This window comes from Trichosurus vulpecula, chromosome 7 (assembly GCF_011100635.1).
Source record: "Trichosurus vulpecula isolate mTriVul1 chromosome 7, mTriVul1.pri, whole genome shotgun sequence".
Lineage (NCBI taxonomy): Eukaryota > Metazoa > Chordata > Mammalia > Diprotodontia > Phalangeridae > Trichosurus > Trichosurus vulpecula.
In genome coordinates, this window is record NC_050579.1 from 260,704,496 (window position 1) to 260,723,264 (window position 18,769).

The 18,769-nt window shown below is 40.3% G+C and overlaps 1 protein-coding gene across 1 annotated transcript; it reads left to right on the forward strand.

Moving 5' to 3' along the window:
• The first annotated feature begins 270 nt into the window (after positions 1-270).
• LOC118858297 (PRELI domain-containing protein 1, mitochondrial-like) lies at positions 271-953 on the forward strand. The gene has a single exon (XM_036768787.1). It carries the CDS (start codon positions 271-273, stop codon positions 931-933), a length of 663 nt encoding a protein of 220 aa, XP_036624682.1. The 3' UTR covers positions 934-953.
• Positions 954-18,769: the final 17,816 nt, after the last annotated feature.

Below are 18,769 nucleotides of genomic sequence, written 5' to 3' on the forward strand. Positions count from 1 at the left end.
AAGAATATCAAGGGAATTAATGAAAAGAAGTGCAAGGGAAGGTGGCCTATCTGCACCAGATCTTAAATTGCATTATAAAGCAGCAATCAGGCCGAGCGGCCGGACACCCCCTCATGGCGGCGGCGGCAACAGCGGTGGTGGCTGTGGTGGCGGTGGAGGCGGCGGCTTTGGGACGGTGACGGAGAGCGCGAGCCCGGCGACCCATCTCTCCCCCTCTCCCCATGCTGTGCGCCCCCTGACACTGCCCCGACCCCGACCCCCGCCGGGACGATGGTGAAGTATTTCCTGGGGCAGAGCGTGCTCCAGGGCTCTTGGGACCAAGTGTTTGCTGCCTTCTGGCAGCGTTACCCCAACCCCTACAGCAAGCATGTGCTGACGGAGGACATCGTGCTCCGGGAGGTGACCCCCGATCGGAAGCTGCTGTCCAGGCGGCTTCTAACGAAGACCAACCGCATGCCCCGCTGGGCGGAGCGCTTCTTTCTTGCTAACGTAGCTCACTCGGTGTACATCCTCGAGGACTCTATCGTGGACCCACAGAACCAGACCATGACCACTTTCACCTGGAACATCAACCATGCCCGGCTGATGGTGGTGGAGGAAAGATGTGTTTACTGTGTGAACCCTGAAAACAGTGGCTGGACTGAAATCCGACGGGAGGCCTGGGTCTCCTCCTGTTTGTTCGGGGTCTCCAGAGCTGTGCAGGAGTTCGGCCTAGCTAGATTCAAAAGTAACCTGACCAAGACCATCAAAGGCTTTGAGTACATCCTGGCCAAGCAGCAAGGTGAAGCTCCTTCTAACACACTTGTAGAAACAGCTAAGGAAGCAACTGAGAAGGCGAAGGAAACCGCTCTGGCAGCTACCGAGAAGGCCAAGGACCTGGCCAGCAAGGCCGCCACCAAGAAGCAGCAGCAGCAACAGCAACACTATGTTTAAAGAAGTCATCCTACTGCTTCCCCTGCTACCCTCCCAGATCGCCAGTACCCAAGGCTGAGAGCCTCTTGGCAAGATTTGGCATTGGGCCTGGAGCCCCAGCCCCTGAGACCATCAATGTAATGCAACCCCACAGACAATCCAGCTCACCTCCCATTACCCGCCCTGTGTCCGAGTTGTAATTTATCGTTAAAAATCAATTTTCAGTGCTGAAAAAAAAAATAAAGCAGCACTCATCAAAACTACTTGGTACTGGCTAAGAAATAGAGTGGTGGGTCGGTGGAGTAGGTTAGGTACGCAAGACAAAATAGTCAATGACTATAGTAATCTACTATTTGATAAATCCAAAGACTCCAACTTCTGGGATAAGAACTCACTATTTGACAAAAACTACTAGGAAAACTGGAAAATAGTATAGCAGAAACTAGGTATAGACCAACATTTTACACCCTATACCAAGATAAAGTCAAAATGGGTACATGATTTAGGTATAAAGACTGACGTTATAAGCCAACTAGGAGAGCAAGGAATAGTTTACCTTTACTATGGAGAAGGGAAGAATTTATGACCAAACAAGAGATTGTGAGACCATTATGAAATGTGAAATGGATGATTTTGATTACATTAAATTGAAAAGGTTTTGTACAAACAAAGACAATGTAACCAAGATTAGAAGGGAAGCAGAAGGCTGGGAAACAATTTTTACAGCCAGTATCTGATAAAGGCCTCATTTCTAAAATATATGAAGAACCAAGTTGAATTTATAAGAGCACAAGTCGTTCCCCAATTGAGCAATGGTCCAAGGATATGAACGGGTAGTTTTCAGAGGCAAAAATTAAAGCTATCTATAAGTCATATGAAAAAATGCTCTAAATCACTATTGATAAAAGAAATGCAAATCAAAGCAACTCTGAGGTGCCATCTCACACCTGTCAGATTGGCTAACATGACAAAATAGGAAAATGATAAATGTTGGAGAAGATGTAGGAAATTGGAACACTAACGCATTGTTGGTGGAGTTGTGAACTGACCCAACCATTCTGGAGTACAATTTGGAACTATGGCCAAAGGGCTATAAAACTATACGTACCCTTTGACCCAGCAATACCACTTCTAACTCTGTATCCCAAAGAGATCATAAAAACGAAAAAAAGGACCCACACGTACAAAAATATTTATAGCAAAGAACTGGAAATTAAGGGGATGTCCATCATTTGGAAATTGGCTGAACAAGTTGTGGTATATGAATGTAATGGAAAACTATTGTGCTATAAGAAATGATGAGCAGGTGGACTTCAGAAAAACCTGGAAAGACTGATATAAACTGATGCTGAGTGACACGAGCAGAACCAGAACATTGTACATTGTGCGATGACTAACTTTCATAGATTTAGCTCTCCTCATTAATGCAAGGATCTATTCTGAGACAACTCCAAAAGGCTCAGGATGGAAAATGCTATCCACATCCAGAGAAAGAACTTTGGAGTTTGAATGCAGATGGAAGCGTACTATTTGCTCTCCTTTTCTTTTGTTGTTTTGTTTCTTCTTTCTCATGGTTCATCCCATTGGTTCTAATTCTTCTTTACATCATGACTAATGTGAAAATATGTTTAATATGAATGTGTAAGTAGAGCCTATATTGGATTGCATGCCATCTAGGGGAGGCGGGAGGGGAGGGAGAGGGAAAAATTTTAAACTCAAAATCTTAAGGAAGTGAATGTTGAAAACTAAAAATAAATACGTTATTTTTTTAAAAGTATATGCTGCCTTTTCAGAGAGCCAGTTGTTTGAACATTTACCAGCAACATCCCTGCAAATAGGTGTATATATGTATATATATGAAATAAGACCATTATCAGAGAAATGTCTTGCCAAGATTTTTTTCCGTTACCTGTTTCCCTTGTAAGTTTTACTACATTAGATTTGTTTGTGCAAACACTTTTAAATTTTATATTAAAATTGTTAATTTTCTCTCAATCATTTGTTTAGTCATGAACTCTTCCCCTTCCCATATATCAGAAAGGTGGTCCCTTCCTTGCTCCTCTAATTTGTTTATGATGTGACCTTTTATATCTAGGTCATGGATCCATTTGAAGTTTACCTTGGTGTATGGAATAAGGTATTGTTCTAAACTTAATTTCTGTCAGACTGGTCTTTGGGTTTCCAAACACTATGCTGCTGTATTTGTTTGCATATGTGTATTGCATACTTAATCTGTTCCACCAATCTACTTCTCTTTTAAAAAAACGGTACCGAATTGTTTTCACTGCTTTGTAGGACAGTTTGACTTCTAGCACCTATAGATTTCTTTCCTTCCCATTTTTTTCATTGTTACTCTTGAGATTCTTGACCTTCTTTCCTTCATATTATTATTTTCCCAGCTCTATAAAATATTCTTTTGAAAGTTTGTGTACAACACTGAATAAGTAAATTAGTTTGGGTAGTGTCATCATTTTTATCATATTGGCTCAACCTACCTATGAGCAATTAATGTTTCTCTGATTATATAGGTCTGTCTGCAAAGAATATTTTATAGTTAGATTCACATAATCTCTGGGTGAATCTTGGTAGATACATTCCTAAGTATTTTATAGCTTGTGTGGTTATTTTGAATGGACTATCTCATTCTAGATCTTTTTCCTGGATCTTGTCGGTTTATATAGATTTAGCTTATATCCTGCAATTTTGCTAGTTGTCAATTATTTCAATTAATTTTTACTTGGCTTTTTAGAGCTCTCTAAGCCCATCATCACATCATCCGCAAAAAGCAATAATTTTGTTTTCTCTTTTTCTATGCTTGTTCCCTAGTGAGGAAGCAAGAAATGACTTGTTCCAGCCCACTTTGCCAGGTCCAGAGTTAATCAAAATTGAGCCTTCTTGGTGGCAATCTCTCATAGATGTGTAACTTACATACTATGCTCATGAATTGAGAGAAATGTGGTGGTGCTTGTTGTGTCTCAAGAAGAGCTAAGGCACAAGCATTTCCAGGCTATACAACATACCTCTCCCTACTTGCTGCAGTCTGAACATACCCTCATCTTCAGGTGTTGCTGCCCCTCAGTGTATCAGTCTCCGAAGCCTGGCATCCACCCAAATCATGAACTCAGTTGGCTTTTCTCCTTCACACTGAACAGGAGAATGGATGAAAGTGACATCTACGTCCTGTGGAGTCTCACCGTCACCTAATTGACTCTCTAAGCTTTGTACACATTCTTGCCGTGTGAAGTCAGGCTGCCTGGGCTTTCTGGCTCAGCACCAGTCTATATGTTTCTCCCCTGAGGTTTCCCATCGATATATTCCTCTTCTCTAGGTGAGATCCCTGCCACTTTTGCGATGAGTCAGCCAGAGCAGTGATCCAAGCTTCCCAAGGTACTTCCCCAGAGGGACATGGCTGTATTCCTGAGAAATTCACTAAAATAGGCCTAGGAGAACCCTCTATAATGATAAGTCTACATGCAGTCTCTCCCATAGGTGGTATTTTCCAGCCCCACTCTGGGGAACCTAACTTCTTCTGCTTTCCTCACAGAGGAATTGTCTTTTTCTAACTTAATTACTCACTTCAATCTCCTTGACAGCAGGACTACTTTGCTCATTAAAGCCTCTACTCTCTGATCAACTCCTTCTCCAGAGGAGGGGGAATGGAGATTAGTTCTCAGGTACCAAGTCCTATTTTCAGCATACCTAGTACTTTTTAGTGATCCAGTAATTGAGGCAAATTCACCAAGTGTTGAATGAGCGGCCTCCCCAGGTCTAATCTTGCAACTTCCCAATTCCTTGATGCGTATTTTTAAATTTTTTAAATTTTTTTATTTTGGTAGTAATCAGGGTCACACAGCTAGTAAGTGTCAAGTGTCTAAGACTGGATTTGAACTCAGGTGCTCTATCCACTGTGCCACCTAGCTGACTCTAAGTCTTTTTTAAAATTTAATCGTATTCTTTTTTCAAATTTACCAAATCTCTCTCACTTCCCTCACCCTCAAATGAACAATTAAAAAAAGAGAAAAAGAAAACCTCCATAACAAATAAGCACAGTAAAGCAAAAATACATGCTTACGTTACCATGTCCAAAAATGTCTCATTCTGCATTTTAAATCTATCATTTTTTCTGGAAGGAGGTGTGTAGCTTCATGTCTTCTGTAATCAGGGTTTGCAATTGTGCTGATCAATTTGTGTGTGGAATGTTCGTGTGTGTGTGTGTGTGTGTGTGTGTGTGTGTGTGTGTGTGTGTTAATTAGGTCTCCCTATCTCACCCAGACTGGAAGTACAACACATGAACCCAATCCTACTACTGGGATCCTACTACTGCATGGGAGTTTTTGACCTTCCCTGTTTCAGATCTGGGTCAATTTCTCCTTAAGCAGCCTAGTACCCAACCTGCCTTGGCCCTTTAGGCAGCTAACCATATTGGTGCCATATTTAGTGTAGACACCCATTCAACTTTAGCTCACTACGACTCAGAACTCCCAAGTGCGAGTGACCTCCTAGCCTCATCCTCTTCCTTAGCAGAGATTATAGGCATGAGTCACCACACCCAGAATTGATTAGAGTTCTAAAGGTTTTCAAAGCTGTTTTTCTTTACAATATTGTCATTGTATAAATGGTTCTCCTAATTCTTCTCCCTTCACTCTTCTTCAGTCAATTCATAAAGATTTTCCAAATTTCCTCCAAAACTGTCAAGTTTATAACTGTCAAGTTTATTGAGAAATTATGTTCCATTACATTCGTATATCATAATTTGTTCAACCATTTCCCAATAGGACAGCCCCTTAATTTCCATTTAATTTCCATTCTACTACCCAAAAAAGGGCTGCTATAAGTATTTTTACATATATATATATATATATATATATATATATATATATATATATATATATATATATATATATATACAGAGAGAGAGAGAGAGAGAGAGAGAGAGAGAGAGAGAGAGAGAGAGAGAGAGAGAGATCCTTTACTTCTTTCTGTGATTTCTTAAGAATATAAGCCTGGTATATCACTGGGACAAAGGCATACACAGTTCAGTAACTTTGAAGACAGAGTTCCAAATTGCTTTCCACAATGGCCAGACCAATTCACTACTCCACCAATAATGCATCAATATGCTTGTTTTTCTACAGCTCCCTCCTCCAACTATTGTCATATTTCTTATTTGTCATTTTTGCCAATCTGATGGGTTTGAGATCTGACCCTTTAATTTTCATTTCTCTAATAACTAATGACTTGGAGCATTTTTGCATGATTTTTGATGGCTTGGATTTCTTCTTTTGAAAAGTATGTATTCATATCCTTTGATCTATTGGGGAACAGCTCTTAATCTTATAATTTGAATCAGTTCCTTATGTTTATATTAGATATGAGACCATTTTCAGAGAAACCTTCAAAAAAGATTTTCCCAATTAATTCTTTCCCTTCTAATATTAACTGAATTGATTTTGTTTATGCAAAAAAAAACCCTTAATTTTATGTGATCAAAATTGTCCATTTTATCTTCTGTAATCCTCTTTGTCCCTTGTTTGGTCATGAACTTTTCCCTTATTCATAGATCAGAAAAGTGATTTCTTCCTTGTTCTTCCAATTAGCTTATGATGTCACCTTTTATGTGTAAATCATGTATCTATTTTGTGTTTTCCTTGGCATTTGGTAGAAAAAATGGTCTCTACCTAATTTCTGCCAGATTGCTTTCTAGTTTTCCCAGTAGTATTTTTTTTAGTTTAAGGAATATTTTTATTTTTATTATGTTGACTCAACCCACCCATGAGCAACTAATATTTCTGCAGTTGATGAGATCTATATTTCTGCATTGAGTGTTTAATAATTTATATGGTTTCTGGGTTTGTTTTGGTAGACAGATTCCAAATATTTTATACCTTCTATAATTATTTTGAATGAAATTGTTTGTTCTGCCAGATGAGTTTTGTTGGTGATATATAAGAATAATAATGATTTATGTGGACTTATTTTATATCTTGCATCTTGTTGAATTTATCATTTCAATTAACCTTTTAGTTAATTCTCTAGTATTATCTAAATAAATTATATCATCTGCAAAAAGGGATAATTTCATTTTCTTGCCTATGCTTATTCTTTTGAATTCTCCATTTTGATTTTTGCTATAGCTGGCATTTCTAGCACTGTATCAAACAGTAATGATGATAATGGGCCTTTAGCTCTGATCTTATTAGAAAAGCCTCTAATCTTCTCCCTTATTTATATAATGTTTGCTTTTGTTTTTGGAGAGATGCTACTCATTATATTAAGGAAAATTCCATCTATTCCTGTACTTTCCGAAGTTTTTAGCAGAAATGGGTTTGGATGTTATGAAAAGTCTGTTTGGCATCTGTTGATATAATCATATAGTCTTTGTTATTTACACAATATGGTTTATTATATCTATACTATTCCTCACATTGAACTAGCCTTGTTTTTCTGATTTAAATCCAACCTAGTCATAGTGTGTAATCTCTCTAATACATATCTATCTAAGCTATCTAATATGTATCTGTCTCAATTATTAGGGATATTGATATATATAGCTTTCTTTTTCTGCTTTTTAGATATCAAGACCTTATTTGTGTAATAGAAAGAGATTATTATAGTACATGTAATATTGGAGTTAATTGTTCTTTGAATATGTGAAAGAATTCACTTTTAATGCAATGTGGTCCTAGATCTTTTTTCTTTTCCTTTATGAGTTGTTTGATTTCTTTCTCTGATAATGGGTTAAGTAATCAATTTCCTCTTTTGTTAATCTTAGTATTTTCACTCTTGTAATTATCATCCATTTCCTCTAAGTTAGCAATACTGTTAAACTTCCTCAGGGTAGGGACTTCTTACTTCTGTATTTGTATAGCACTTAGTGTATAAAAATACTTATGCTTTTCATGCACTTATTCATTTCTCTCGTATCTCTCATTCTTTTTGAAGGATGAAATTTATCTTAAGGTATCAAGAAATTATTAGCCACTCTATTTTTGGAAGAGAGAAAACTCTAGGAGATGTTTACATAATTGAAATTCCACCACCACCACCACCCCCCCATTACTATGAGATAATGACTCTGTGCCAGTCAGGCTTGGGATCCATTTGCTGAACTTCTCTTCTATTTCCTCTTTCTACCCAAGTGGTCTATAGTAAACCAACTACAATATCTTGATTGATCTTCACCCAAATATTCTGGCACAAACCACTATGGTTCACCTCTCTGGTTCCTTTCTTTCCTCATATGAGTATATTTTCTTAAAATTATATGTTAACATGTCCCCCTCCACTGCCCCTTTCCCCAATCTGATCCTTTTCTAGTTATGAGATTTATCCCACCAAATCTCAGTGATTTGACCTATGAGGTAAAATTTACCTCCTTACATTAGATAGGCTCTCTAGTTCATCTCAATGCATGTACTTTATGTATTTGTTTAGAGACATCTGAAAACAGGTGTTTTATTGCTCCCAACTTTCTTGGATGTCTCCTATGAGCTCCTGGGTAACCCAGATGCTATTCTTCCCATATTGTAACTATGCTCTAGCATAACTACCTTGGTGTAATGCATAGACAGCTTTCTCTTTTTCCTTTCTCCTAGAATCACTTTCAGAATCAAATACAAAATCCTCCATTTGGCTTTTAAAGCCCTTTGTAACTGGGCCCTCTCCCACTTCTCTAGACTTCTTACCCCTCTTTGCCTTCTGTGTAGAAATTCTATAATCCAGTGACCTTCCTTGCAATTCTCACACAAGATACTCCATGTATTTTCACTGGCTGGCTCCCAGTAATACAGCTTTCTCCCTCCTCACCTCTTCCTCCTGACTTCCCTGGCTTCCTTCAAGTCTCAGCTAAAGTCCTGCCTTCTGCAAGAAGCATTCTCCATCCCATCCTCTTCAATCTTAGTACCTTCCTTCTGAGATGATCTCCAATTTATCCTGTGTATAACTTGTTTGTACCAATTTGTATGTTGTCTCTCCCCCATCAGACTGTGAACTTCCTTAGGGCAGGAACTATTTTTGCCATTCTCTGTATCTTCAGTTCTTAGCACAGTGCCTAGCTTAAGTAGGTGCTTAATAAATGTTTGTTGACTTGACTCTTTGACTAAAGTCCTTTTGATTAGATTTGCAAAACTATAGGCAAATACAGTCTTGCCCTGCCTTGGTAGAAGCCCCCATACCTGACCAAAACCCTGTCATCCCTATATTTTAAGCCATGATCCAGAAATCCAAATCCCATTCTCTGACACTATCTTCTTAACAAACTATTCACTTCCTAAATCTGCTTTTCTCCCTTTGTGGTACTTTTGATGGGCAGCAGTGATGAAAACACTAGCAGCTAGGTGGTATAGTAGATAGAGTGCTAGGCCTGGCGTCAGAAAGACCAGAGCTCAAATCCAGCCTCAGACACTTACTAGCTATGTCACCTTGGGAAAGTCACTTAACTGGAGTCATTTGCCCCTTCCTTTTCCAGCTCATTTTCTAGATGAGAAAACTGAGACAAACAGAGTTAAATGAAGTTAATTATTATTTTATTATTATTTTATTATATTTATAATTTTTAGTAATTTAACTGGGATGGTATTATTTAAATAGATTGGTTAGGTAGAATTGTCATTTTTAAAAATTATATTGGCTTTACCTGCCCATGAACAATAAATATTTCAATTATTCAGATCTAACTTTATTTGTATAAAAAGTGTTTTGTGGTATACTCGTACAGTTCCAATGTCTGTTCTGGCAAGTACATTCTCATGCATTTTATACTGTCTATTATTTTAAATGGTCTAAAACAATATTGAATAATATGGCTGACAACGTAGTTTCTCTGTTTTTTTCTTTTGATTAAATCTATTTAACTTTGTCTGAAATCATGATTACTACCCCTACTTTTTTTACATAATAAATTCTACTCATATCCTTTATTTTATGTTTGTGTGTATCTTTCATTTTTATTGTGTTTCCTGAAAGCAGAATATTGTTGAATTCAAATTTTTAATCTGCTATCAGTTTCCATTTTATCGGTAAATTCACACTATTCATATTCTAAGCTATAATTACTTGTTGCCTATGTTCCTCCTTTCCACTTCACTCACTATCCTTCTCACCCTATTCCTATCCCTTCTCACTCCTCTGCTTTACTCCTACCCAATACCTTGCCCTCCTGTTACTTAGCCTACCCCTCCTCTAAGAATCCCTCCCTTATGCTCCCCCCACCCTATCCCCTTGCCCCCTGTAGTAGCAATTTAGATTTGAAGATCTTTCCCACCCATTAATAGGCCATGTGACCTGCTTATATCACAGGAAGCCTAAGTCACATGTGGTGGGAGGAGCTTCCTGACAGGAAAAGGAAGTTATGTCACAGGAAATGCAGAGAGAAGGAGAGCAGTTATGGCTGCTAATGGCCATTGTGATAGAGCTAAACAGACTGACTTAGCTGTACGGTGAGTTTGTTTTTGGGAGGATCCCAGCAGGGGTCAGAGAGGTTTTGGGATGGAGAAGCTCCATGTTGTGATATTGTGTTTTAAGTTCCTTGCTGTTATGATAAAGTGGGCTAACTGGCTGTGGGAACTGAACATTTGGTTATGGGTTATGGTTCTCTGGTGTCTGAATAAGTGTTATACTTCTTCTACCTTCTATATGGAGTCTTTCATACTTTATGATACAGAACTACACAGGCATATTCATGATTATCATTGATGTTGTGTTTATTGCCTTACAGATATACCCTCTTGTTTCTTTCTGAATTTAGAAGACTTTTATATCCTTCTAGATATACATATTGCTCCTCCTTTAACCCATTCTCATTAATTTACACACCCTTCTATACCCCTCCTTATCCTATTCCTTAACCCTTTTACTTCCTTATAAATTTAGAAGACTGTTATACCCTTCTAAATTTATATGTTGTTCTCTACTCAACCCTTATCTGATGTGAGTAGGGTTCCAGCACTAACAGCCCTCCTACCCTATCTGATTCCTCTGTATCAGTTCTTCCTCTCGCACCTCATTTGTATGTGATAATTACTCCTTTTACCTTTTCCTACACAATTTTGCTTTTTAGAATCACATCATACTTAGCTCTACCCCAATCTTTCTTTCAAATTACCCATTTATTAATGACAATCTTAGGCCTACCGTTTACATTTCCACATATAAAAAGTAAACAATTTGTCATTATCGAGTCCCTTGTAATTGGTCTTTGATGTTTACCTTATATTTCTCCTGGATCTTGTATATCAAATTTTCTATTAAGTTCTGGTCTTTAGTGACAAAATCCTGAAAGTCTGTCAATTAATTGAATATCCATTTTTTTTCAGGATTATACTTAACTTTTCTGGGTATGATATTTTTAGCCACAATCCCAGTTCTTTTGCTCTTCAATATATAGTGTTCCAAGACCCACGGTCTTTTAGTGTAGCCACTGCTAGGTCTTGTGTAATTCTAACTGTGGTTCCACGGTATTATAATTTTTTTTCTTGTTGTTTCTAATATTTTCTCCTTAACCTGGAGGTTTCAGAATTTGGCTATAATATTCCTATAGGTTTTCATCCTAGGATCTCTTTCAGGTAATGATCGGTAGATTTTTTCTATTTCAACTTCCCCCTTCTTGTTCTAAAACTTCAGGGCAATTTTCTTCTACAATTTCTTGTATTATTGTATCAAGATTCTTTTTTTATCGTAGCTTTTGGATAGGCCACTTATTCTTATGTTTTCTCTTCTTGATCCATTCTCCAGCTCAGTTGTTTTTCTTATGAGATGTTTCACATTCTCTTCTATTTTTTCATCCTTTTTATTTTGTTTTATTATTTCTTGGTCATCGGCTTCCCTTTGCCCAACTCTAGTTTTCAAAGAGTTGTTTTCTTCCTTAAGATTCTGGATCTTAGTTGGTTGACTTTCTTTTCATAATTTTCTTGGTTTTCTTGGATAGTTCTTGATTTTTTTAAAAAAATTTTCCTCAATCTCTCTTATTCGATTTTTGAAGTCTTTTTTGAGTTCTTCTAAGAATTCTTTTTGGGCAGGTGACCATTTGATGCTACTCATTGAAGTAGGAGAGCCTCCTTTGAAGACAAACTCCAGTCTTCTCTGTTCCCATAGTAACTGTCTGTGGTTGGGCTCTTCCTCCATTGCTTGCTCATTTTTTTTAGCATCTTGTTATTATAATCACCTCTAGTACTGGGGTATGGGGATGGTATTTCTGGATTCAAGTCCTTCTTACTGTTATTTTTTGAGCTTTGTCCTGGGCCTAACCTCTGCTCTCCTTTCCCCCTCCAAGCTCTAACACTATGCTGGAAATGCTCTTAATTGCTGAGAACTATAGCCCCCAGTGACTATAACCTTCAGTCCTCCCGTCTGACCTGGAACCAAAACCAAGAACTCAGCTCTCCTGTAAGTGCCCAGCAGCATCCCGGCCCCACTGCTTCTATACTCATTGGTCATGTGCTGGTTGCTTCTCGCTAGGGACCATGTCTCAGCAGCACAGCTGGGCCTGGCATCCCTCAGCAGCAGTTTCCCTCAATATTTCCTTACTCAGATGTCTGACTCTTCCCTCCCACCTTTCAGGTGACAGTTCCTGTGGCTGAGTCTGAGGCTACCTCCCAACCCAGCTGTCCCCAGAGCTTGTCATTTCAGTGGAGATAGCCTGGAGGGGTTTGCAACTTCACTCCAGGGGAACCTCCATCCTGGGGTCTTTCTTCTGATCTTCTCTAGTTGTCCCAGGAGGACCACTGTTCTGTCCCAACTGTTGTTTATTTTTGCTACTCTATGTTCACCCGTGATGTGCTGTTTTGTCTTGTTTGTGGAGGAAGTCTGGAGAGCTTGGAATTTCCTGACTTACTCTTGCCATCTTCCCAGAATCCTCTTCCACTCCCTATTCGCGAGGTGCTTACATTTAAATGGGGGAGACAATGAGTTGCTGTTGTTGGTCATTCTTGTCTGACTTTTCACAACCCCGTGGACCACAGCACGCCAATGCTGCCCATGAAGGTTTTTGGGCAAAGATACCAGAGTGGTTTGCCATTTCCTTCTCCCATGAATCAGGGCAAACTCTGCCTGTTAGGTGACTTGCCCAGAGTCACACAGCTAGTCAGTATGTGAGGCCACATTTGAACTCAGATCTTCCTGACTCCAGGCCCTGCACTCTATCCACTGCCTAGCTTCCAGACAAGTATATAGATTAAAAATATATGGCATAAATATAAAGCAAATAAATACAAATATATGCAAAGTAGTTAAATACAAGATAGCTTTGGAAGGAGTGCACTAGCACTTGGTGGCGGGGGTGGGGGGGTCAGGCAAGGGTTGATGAAAAGGGCGCTCAAGCTCCTTCTTAGAGGAAGAGCACTAGCAGGGGAGTCAGGAAGACGTGAGATCAAATCGTGCCTCACATTCTCTCTAGCTGTGTGACTCTGGGCAAGTTACTTAACCATTGCCTCAGTTTACTCTCTTGGTGTGAAGAGCAAATGAGATAACATATGGAAAGTGCTTTGCACAACTTAAAGCACAATGGTTTGCTAATAGCTATTATCATTAGGAAGAGGTAAAGAGGGAAAAGGTTCCAGACATGTGGGATGGCCAGTGCAAAGACGTGAAAATAGAGTGAGGAACAGAGAGAAGGCCAATGGGACCAAAAGGGGGTAATGATTTCCAATGAGGCTGTAAAGAAAGGGGGGGCTGGGTTGTATACAGCTTTAAAAGTTAAACAGAAGAGTTTCTATTTTATCCTAGATGCAACTGGGAGTCACTAAAATTTATTTGAATTGGAGAATTCATAGTCACATCTGCATTTAAGGAAAATTCATTTGGCATCAGGAACCAGGAGAAAGCAGAGCATTCAGGTGGAAAGGTCTTATCAACAGTGTCAAATACAACAGAGATCAGGAAAGATGAGAACTGAGAAAAGACCATGAAATATGGCAATTAAGAGATAGTAGTCAACTTTGGTAATGCTGTTTCTACTGAGTGATGAGGTTGGAAGCCTGATTGCAAAAGGGTTGGGAAAAGAAAGGAGAGGAAGCAAAGGCAGTGAGTGTAAATAGCTTCAAGGAATGTAGCTGAGAAAGAGAAGAGAGATATAGGGCCATAGCTTGAAAGGATGGTAGCACCTAGTGAAGATTTTTGGTTTTTTTGTTTTAAAAAAAAGGATAAAAGTACTTGGCCATATTTTAAGGGGATTACAAAGGAACTCATAGATAGAGATGAAAAAGTCTAAGGAGAGCAGGGATGATTGAGGATGCAATCTGCTGTAGAAGACGGGAAGCAATGTGCCCATGTAGAGAGGTAGAGGTTGGCCATGGCAAGAAAAGTTACCTCTTTGTTAGGGACTAGAGAAAAGGAAAAGCATAGAAGATGATGTCAAGAGGTTTTAAGATGAAGACAATGGGAGTCTTTATGAATGTGTACTTGTGAATCTTTTGTGTTTTAAGCATTTCTTTTAAGTGGAAAAAAAATAAATAGCTGTCCTACACCTGATATACATTGTACATTGAGTGCCTTTCTGCTCCTTTTTGGGGATCCTGATTCTACTAGATATGAGCCAATCCTAAGCTTCAAGTGTTTTTCCCCCATGGTTCTGGGCTAGAGAAGGCAAGAAAAAGAATCTGACCCTTTTCTTTAGAGGTTATGCTCTCCCAAGACTGAATATAGCCTTCACATAATACCAGAGTTGATGCCCTTTAGTGGGAGAGAACAGTCTCAGCCTCCCGAGGTCCAGCACCAGACCGTTGTCATATTTGTGTGACATTCTTCCACTCTCTAACATTCTGACAGTCTTCCCTCCCTCTTCAGATCCTTTTTCTTCTTGGTTTTCACCAAGCTCTTCTTCCCTACTTTTAAGGAACACTTCATTGTTCCTGATAACTTGGAGAACAGAATCATTCCTCAAGCCCATTTACTTCCTTCTCCTTCAGGAAGAAGACTAGCATGTACTTTGAACAATGGCATAAACAGCAAGGGAGGAGAGCATCCCAGAGGAGGGGTTAGTCAACATTACTGAAGAAGATGAGTACTAAGAAAAGGCCATTGGATTTATCAAATGCAAAAATGTGTTATAGAATCTCTGATGAAAGTCAAACATTCAAAATCTAGAGGGAACTAACCGAAATCTATAATCTATAAGAGCTATTCTCTGATAGACAAATAGTCAAAAGGATATAAACAGTTTTTAAAAGAAGAACTATCAACTCTCAACAATCATAGGAGAAAGTCTTCAAAATCGCTAATAATTAGAGAAATGCAAATTGAAACAATTCTGAGCTATTACCTCATCCATAAAATTGACAAAGATAGGAAAAAATGGAAAAAGTCAATGTCAGAGGAACTGTGAGAAGACAAGCATACTAATTCACTGATACATTCATTCTAGAAAACAATTTGGAATTACATGAGAAATGCTATGAAATTGTTCACCCCACGTGATTCAGCAATACCATTACTGAATTTATACCCCAAGAAGGTCAATAAAAGAAAAGTCTTTTGCGTGCCAAAAATGTTTCTACCAGCCTTCTTTGTAATTTGGAGGGGAGAGGGGCAAGGGGAGAGGGAAAGGGAAATCATCTGTTCAAAGATGGGAGAATAGTTGAACAAATTGTGGTATATTAATGTAATGACATGTGTCTGTGCCATAAGGAATGACGAATATAAAGACTTCAGAGAAACATGGGAAGCCTTGAATGAATTGATATAAGTGGAGAAAACAGAACCAAAAGGATAATATTACCCAACTACAACAATTCAAATGAAAGCAAAGCTAAGCGAGAGACAGAGACAAGAGACAGAGACAAAAAATTCAAACCCAGGTCTTCCTGACCTAAAACCCAGTAGTCTCCTTAAATTATCATGTCACCACCTCCATAAGGCAACAAAATTCAGAATAAAGTTGAAGCACACATCCTTTCTGTTAGCAAACTGCAAGCTGCAAAAGTCACAATTAACATCCTGCCAGTGCACAATCACTACATGTACTAAATGATTCTGTTTAACTATTTATTTTGTATGGAAAGGTGCTATTCGGGCAGGAAAAGTCCTTTTGTTGAAAAGTGCCTATTGTGTCCAAATAAAATGTACCCTCTGAAAAAAATATGGTATCACCTAAAATGTCTTGCTACCCTGTGGTCTGCTCCTGATGCAAAGCCCCCCAGAAAACTCCAAGGGGCTGATCTAGCAATTTGTGTGTGTAAATTCCTGTGGTTGCATACTCTCAAGTTGTATTTCTGCCTTTCCATGTGTCTTTACAGGTACTAATCTAGCGACATTTATCTCCGCGAGTAAAGTCAAGCATTTCTGTATTTATCACCTGGGTATATGTGTGTTTGTATGATGTCTGAGTGGTGTCTTTGTATCCTAGTGGAAAAACAAGGGGTGTGTGCACATCTGTTTCTTTGTCTGTGTTACAGAATGTATAAAATGTTTTGGGGGACTGAGCCAACAGTCCCACCCAAGTCTGCAAGTCTGTGTGTGCATGTGTGTGTGTACATACATACATATACATATGTGTGTGTGTGGATACGTTGGGAAAGGGAGGAAGGTGGGGAGGTGCCATCATGGCAGTGCATCTATCCCCAGGTATTTCTCTTTCTCTTTCTTATTGGGGTGGTCTCTTTGGTGTATATTTATCCCACCTCTCCCTTGCCTCTCTTTATCACCTCTTGCCTTTATTCTTGTCAGTCTAAGTCCCCTCAAACAGCCCAGCCCCTGTGTCTGGACCCCTCCTTTCCACGAAGGCCCTGTTGCTGGGCTCCAGGTTGCCGTAGTGACAGTTGCCAAGTCCCTGAGGCTGATAGCCAGCGATTGGGGCTGGGGCGGTAGGCTCCATCAGAGTGGGAGGCTTCCCATTGTATAAAGAAGGGGATGTTGCCATGGTAACACACCCCCCCCCCCATGAATCAGGGTCCATCCCCTCAGAATCCCTCTCTCTAAGCAACTGAAGTGAGGTGGGGGTACCGCAGGATTGGCAAAGGGCTGCCTTAAAGGATACGATGCTTTGGTCCAGAGTTAATTCAGGAGGCAAACTTAGGTATCTGACCTGCCCCATCCCCTCCAGTCTCGCAGCCCTTGTGTCCCTCAGGCACTTGGGCATATGGTACCATGTCCCTGATCCCGTCCCTTTCTTGATCTGGAGGTTGGAGAGGGGAAATTGTCAGGATGAGGTGCAAGAGCCCACTGAACAGAGCATAGGGAAGAGGACCATAACATCCAGGCAGATGGGAAATAGGGAGGGAACTTGGAATCATGGCAGGGATAGAGAGGGCAGAGGGCATGACCCCTACCAGTCTGCTTTAGTGATGCTCCTGATGGCTACTATTGTACAGGAGAATAGAGCCAGAATTTCAGGGGCTAGATGCCTGGTCTGCTTAGAGGAATGGAGGCTGGGAGCAGGGGAGTAGAAAAGCCAGAAGCTGAAGAGCCAGACCCCCGAGCTCTTGAGTGGTACCGCTCACACGCGCACACACATACACACACACACACACACACACACACACACACACACACACACGCACACACGCATGCACACACACACGCACACACACACGCACGCACACACACGTACACGCACGCACACATTAGTAACCAGGTGGGACGGAACCTCTCCCAAATCTGAGCCACCTAGATGGGTCCTGGAGGTCATTCAAGACTATATACCCCACATTTTTGTCTGTCTATTTCTCTTGACTCCAGGTCCCTTTCACTCTCCATTTTCCAACATGACTTTAAAACCTTTCACACACATGGCAACGTGCAGGTCCTCTAAACCATTTTAAGATGTTTCAAATGGTGGCTCCCATAGCAACCTCAGACCTTTTCCCCACCTTTAGATGGGGAAAAGCAGATTCTGCTTTTACATCATATCATTCTAACGCAGCATCGTCATGCTCCTCAGGCATGCTGCAATTCACATTCTTAAACCCTTCTCCCTTTTTCATTTCCCTTTGAATTCTTCACCCCAGACCAAGTTTAGAAGCCACTCTGACCACCAGCTCTTCCTCTATCAGCCCCATTCCATTCATCCTCCAGCCTTCTCTTCTGCTTTTGTATTTTTTTATTCTTTTTTACTTTTGTTGTTCAAATTTCCCTTTTACAGTAAAACTATTGAGGTGACAGCCCTACCCTGCTGCCTCCTCCATGGCAATGTCAACTTCCTGTTCCCTGGGGGAAGGGACTAAAAAAAAAAAACCAGGAAGGAACTGAGAGCTGCAGAACCAGAGAGCTGACTTGGTCTCCAATGGCCAGGGCAGCTATCTTGGCTGGTGACTAGGGGAGTCATCATTATTCTCAAGAGTCACCATCTTGTTAGCCAAGGTCCACCCTGGAAGTGAGCTGAGAAGAAACTGAGGCAGCACCCAATTGAGACAGTTGTACTGGAGAGCAGGATGAGGCCTAGGCTGATAACTATGACAGCATCTGCAGTGGCTAAGGGCTGCTGCGGGCTGAACCAGCTGGGAGGCCACCATTTCTGTTGCTAAGGAAGAAACTCTGTTGGTTGGGGAGGGACTGGGTAGGAAAATGGAGGGTACCATGAGCCAACGCAGCCATGTTGGCACGGGGCCGGGGAGGGCACATTTTGCTTGTTAGGGCAGTCCTGTCGGTTGGTAATTTGAAGGAAGAATGAGAACAAGCTGAAACTTGTCTGTGGTAGCAGTAGACAGGCATCATTTTAGTTGCCATGAGCAGAGTAGGTAGATGAAGTTCAGGTGAAGGAGATTCTGGGATGGTGGTGCCAACACCACCCTCACTGCCAACCCTCACTAAAATCCCATTCCCGGTCCACTTCCCCACCTGCCTCCCTCACCTCCTTCTCCTATTAGTCAACTCCAGCTTCCTCCTGAATCCCACCTCCCTCCAAAGAGGAAACACTGTCCACCTCCCA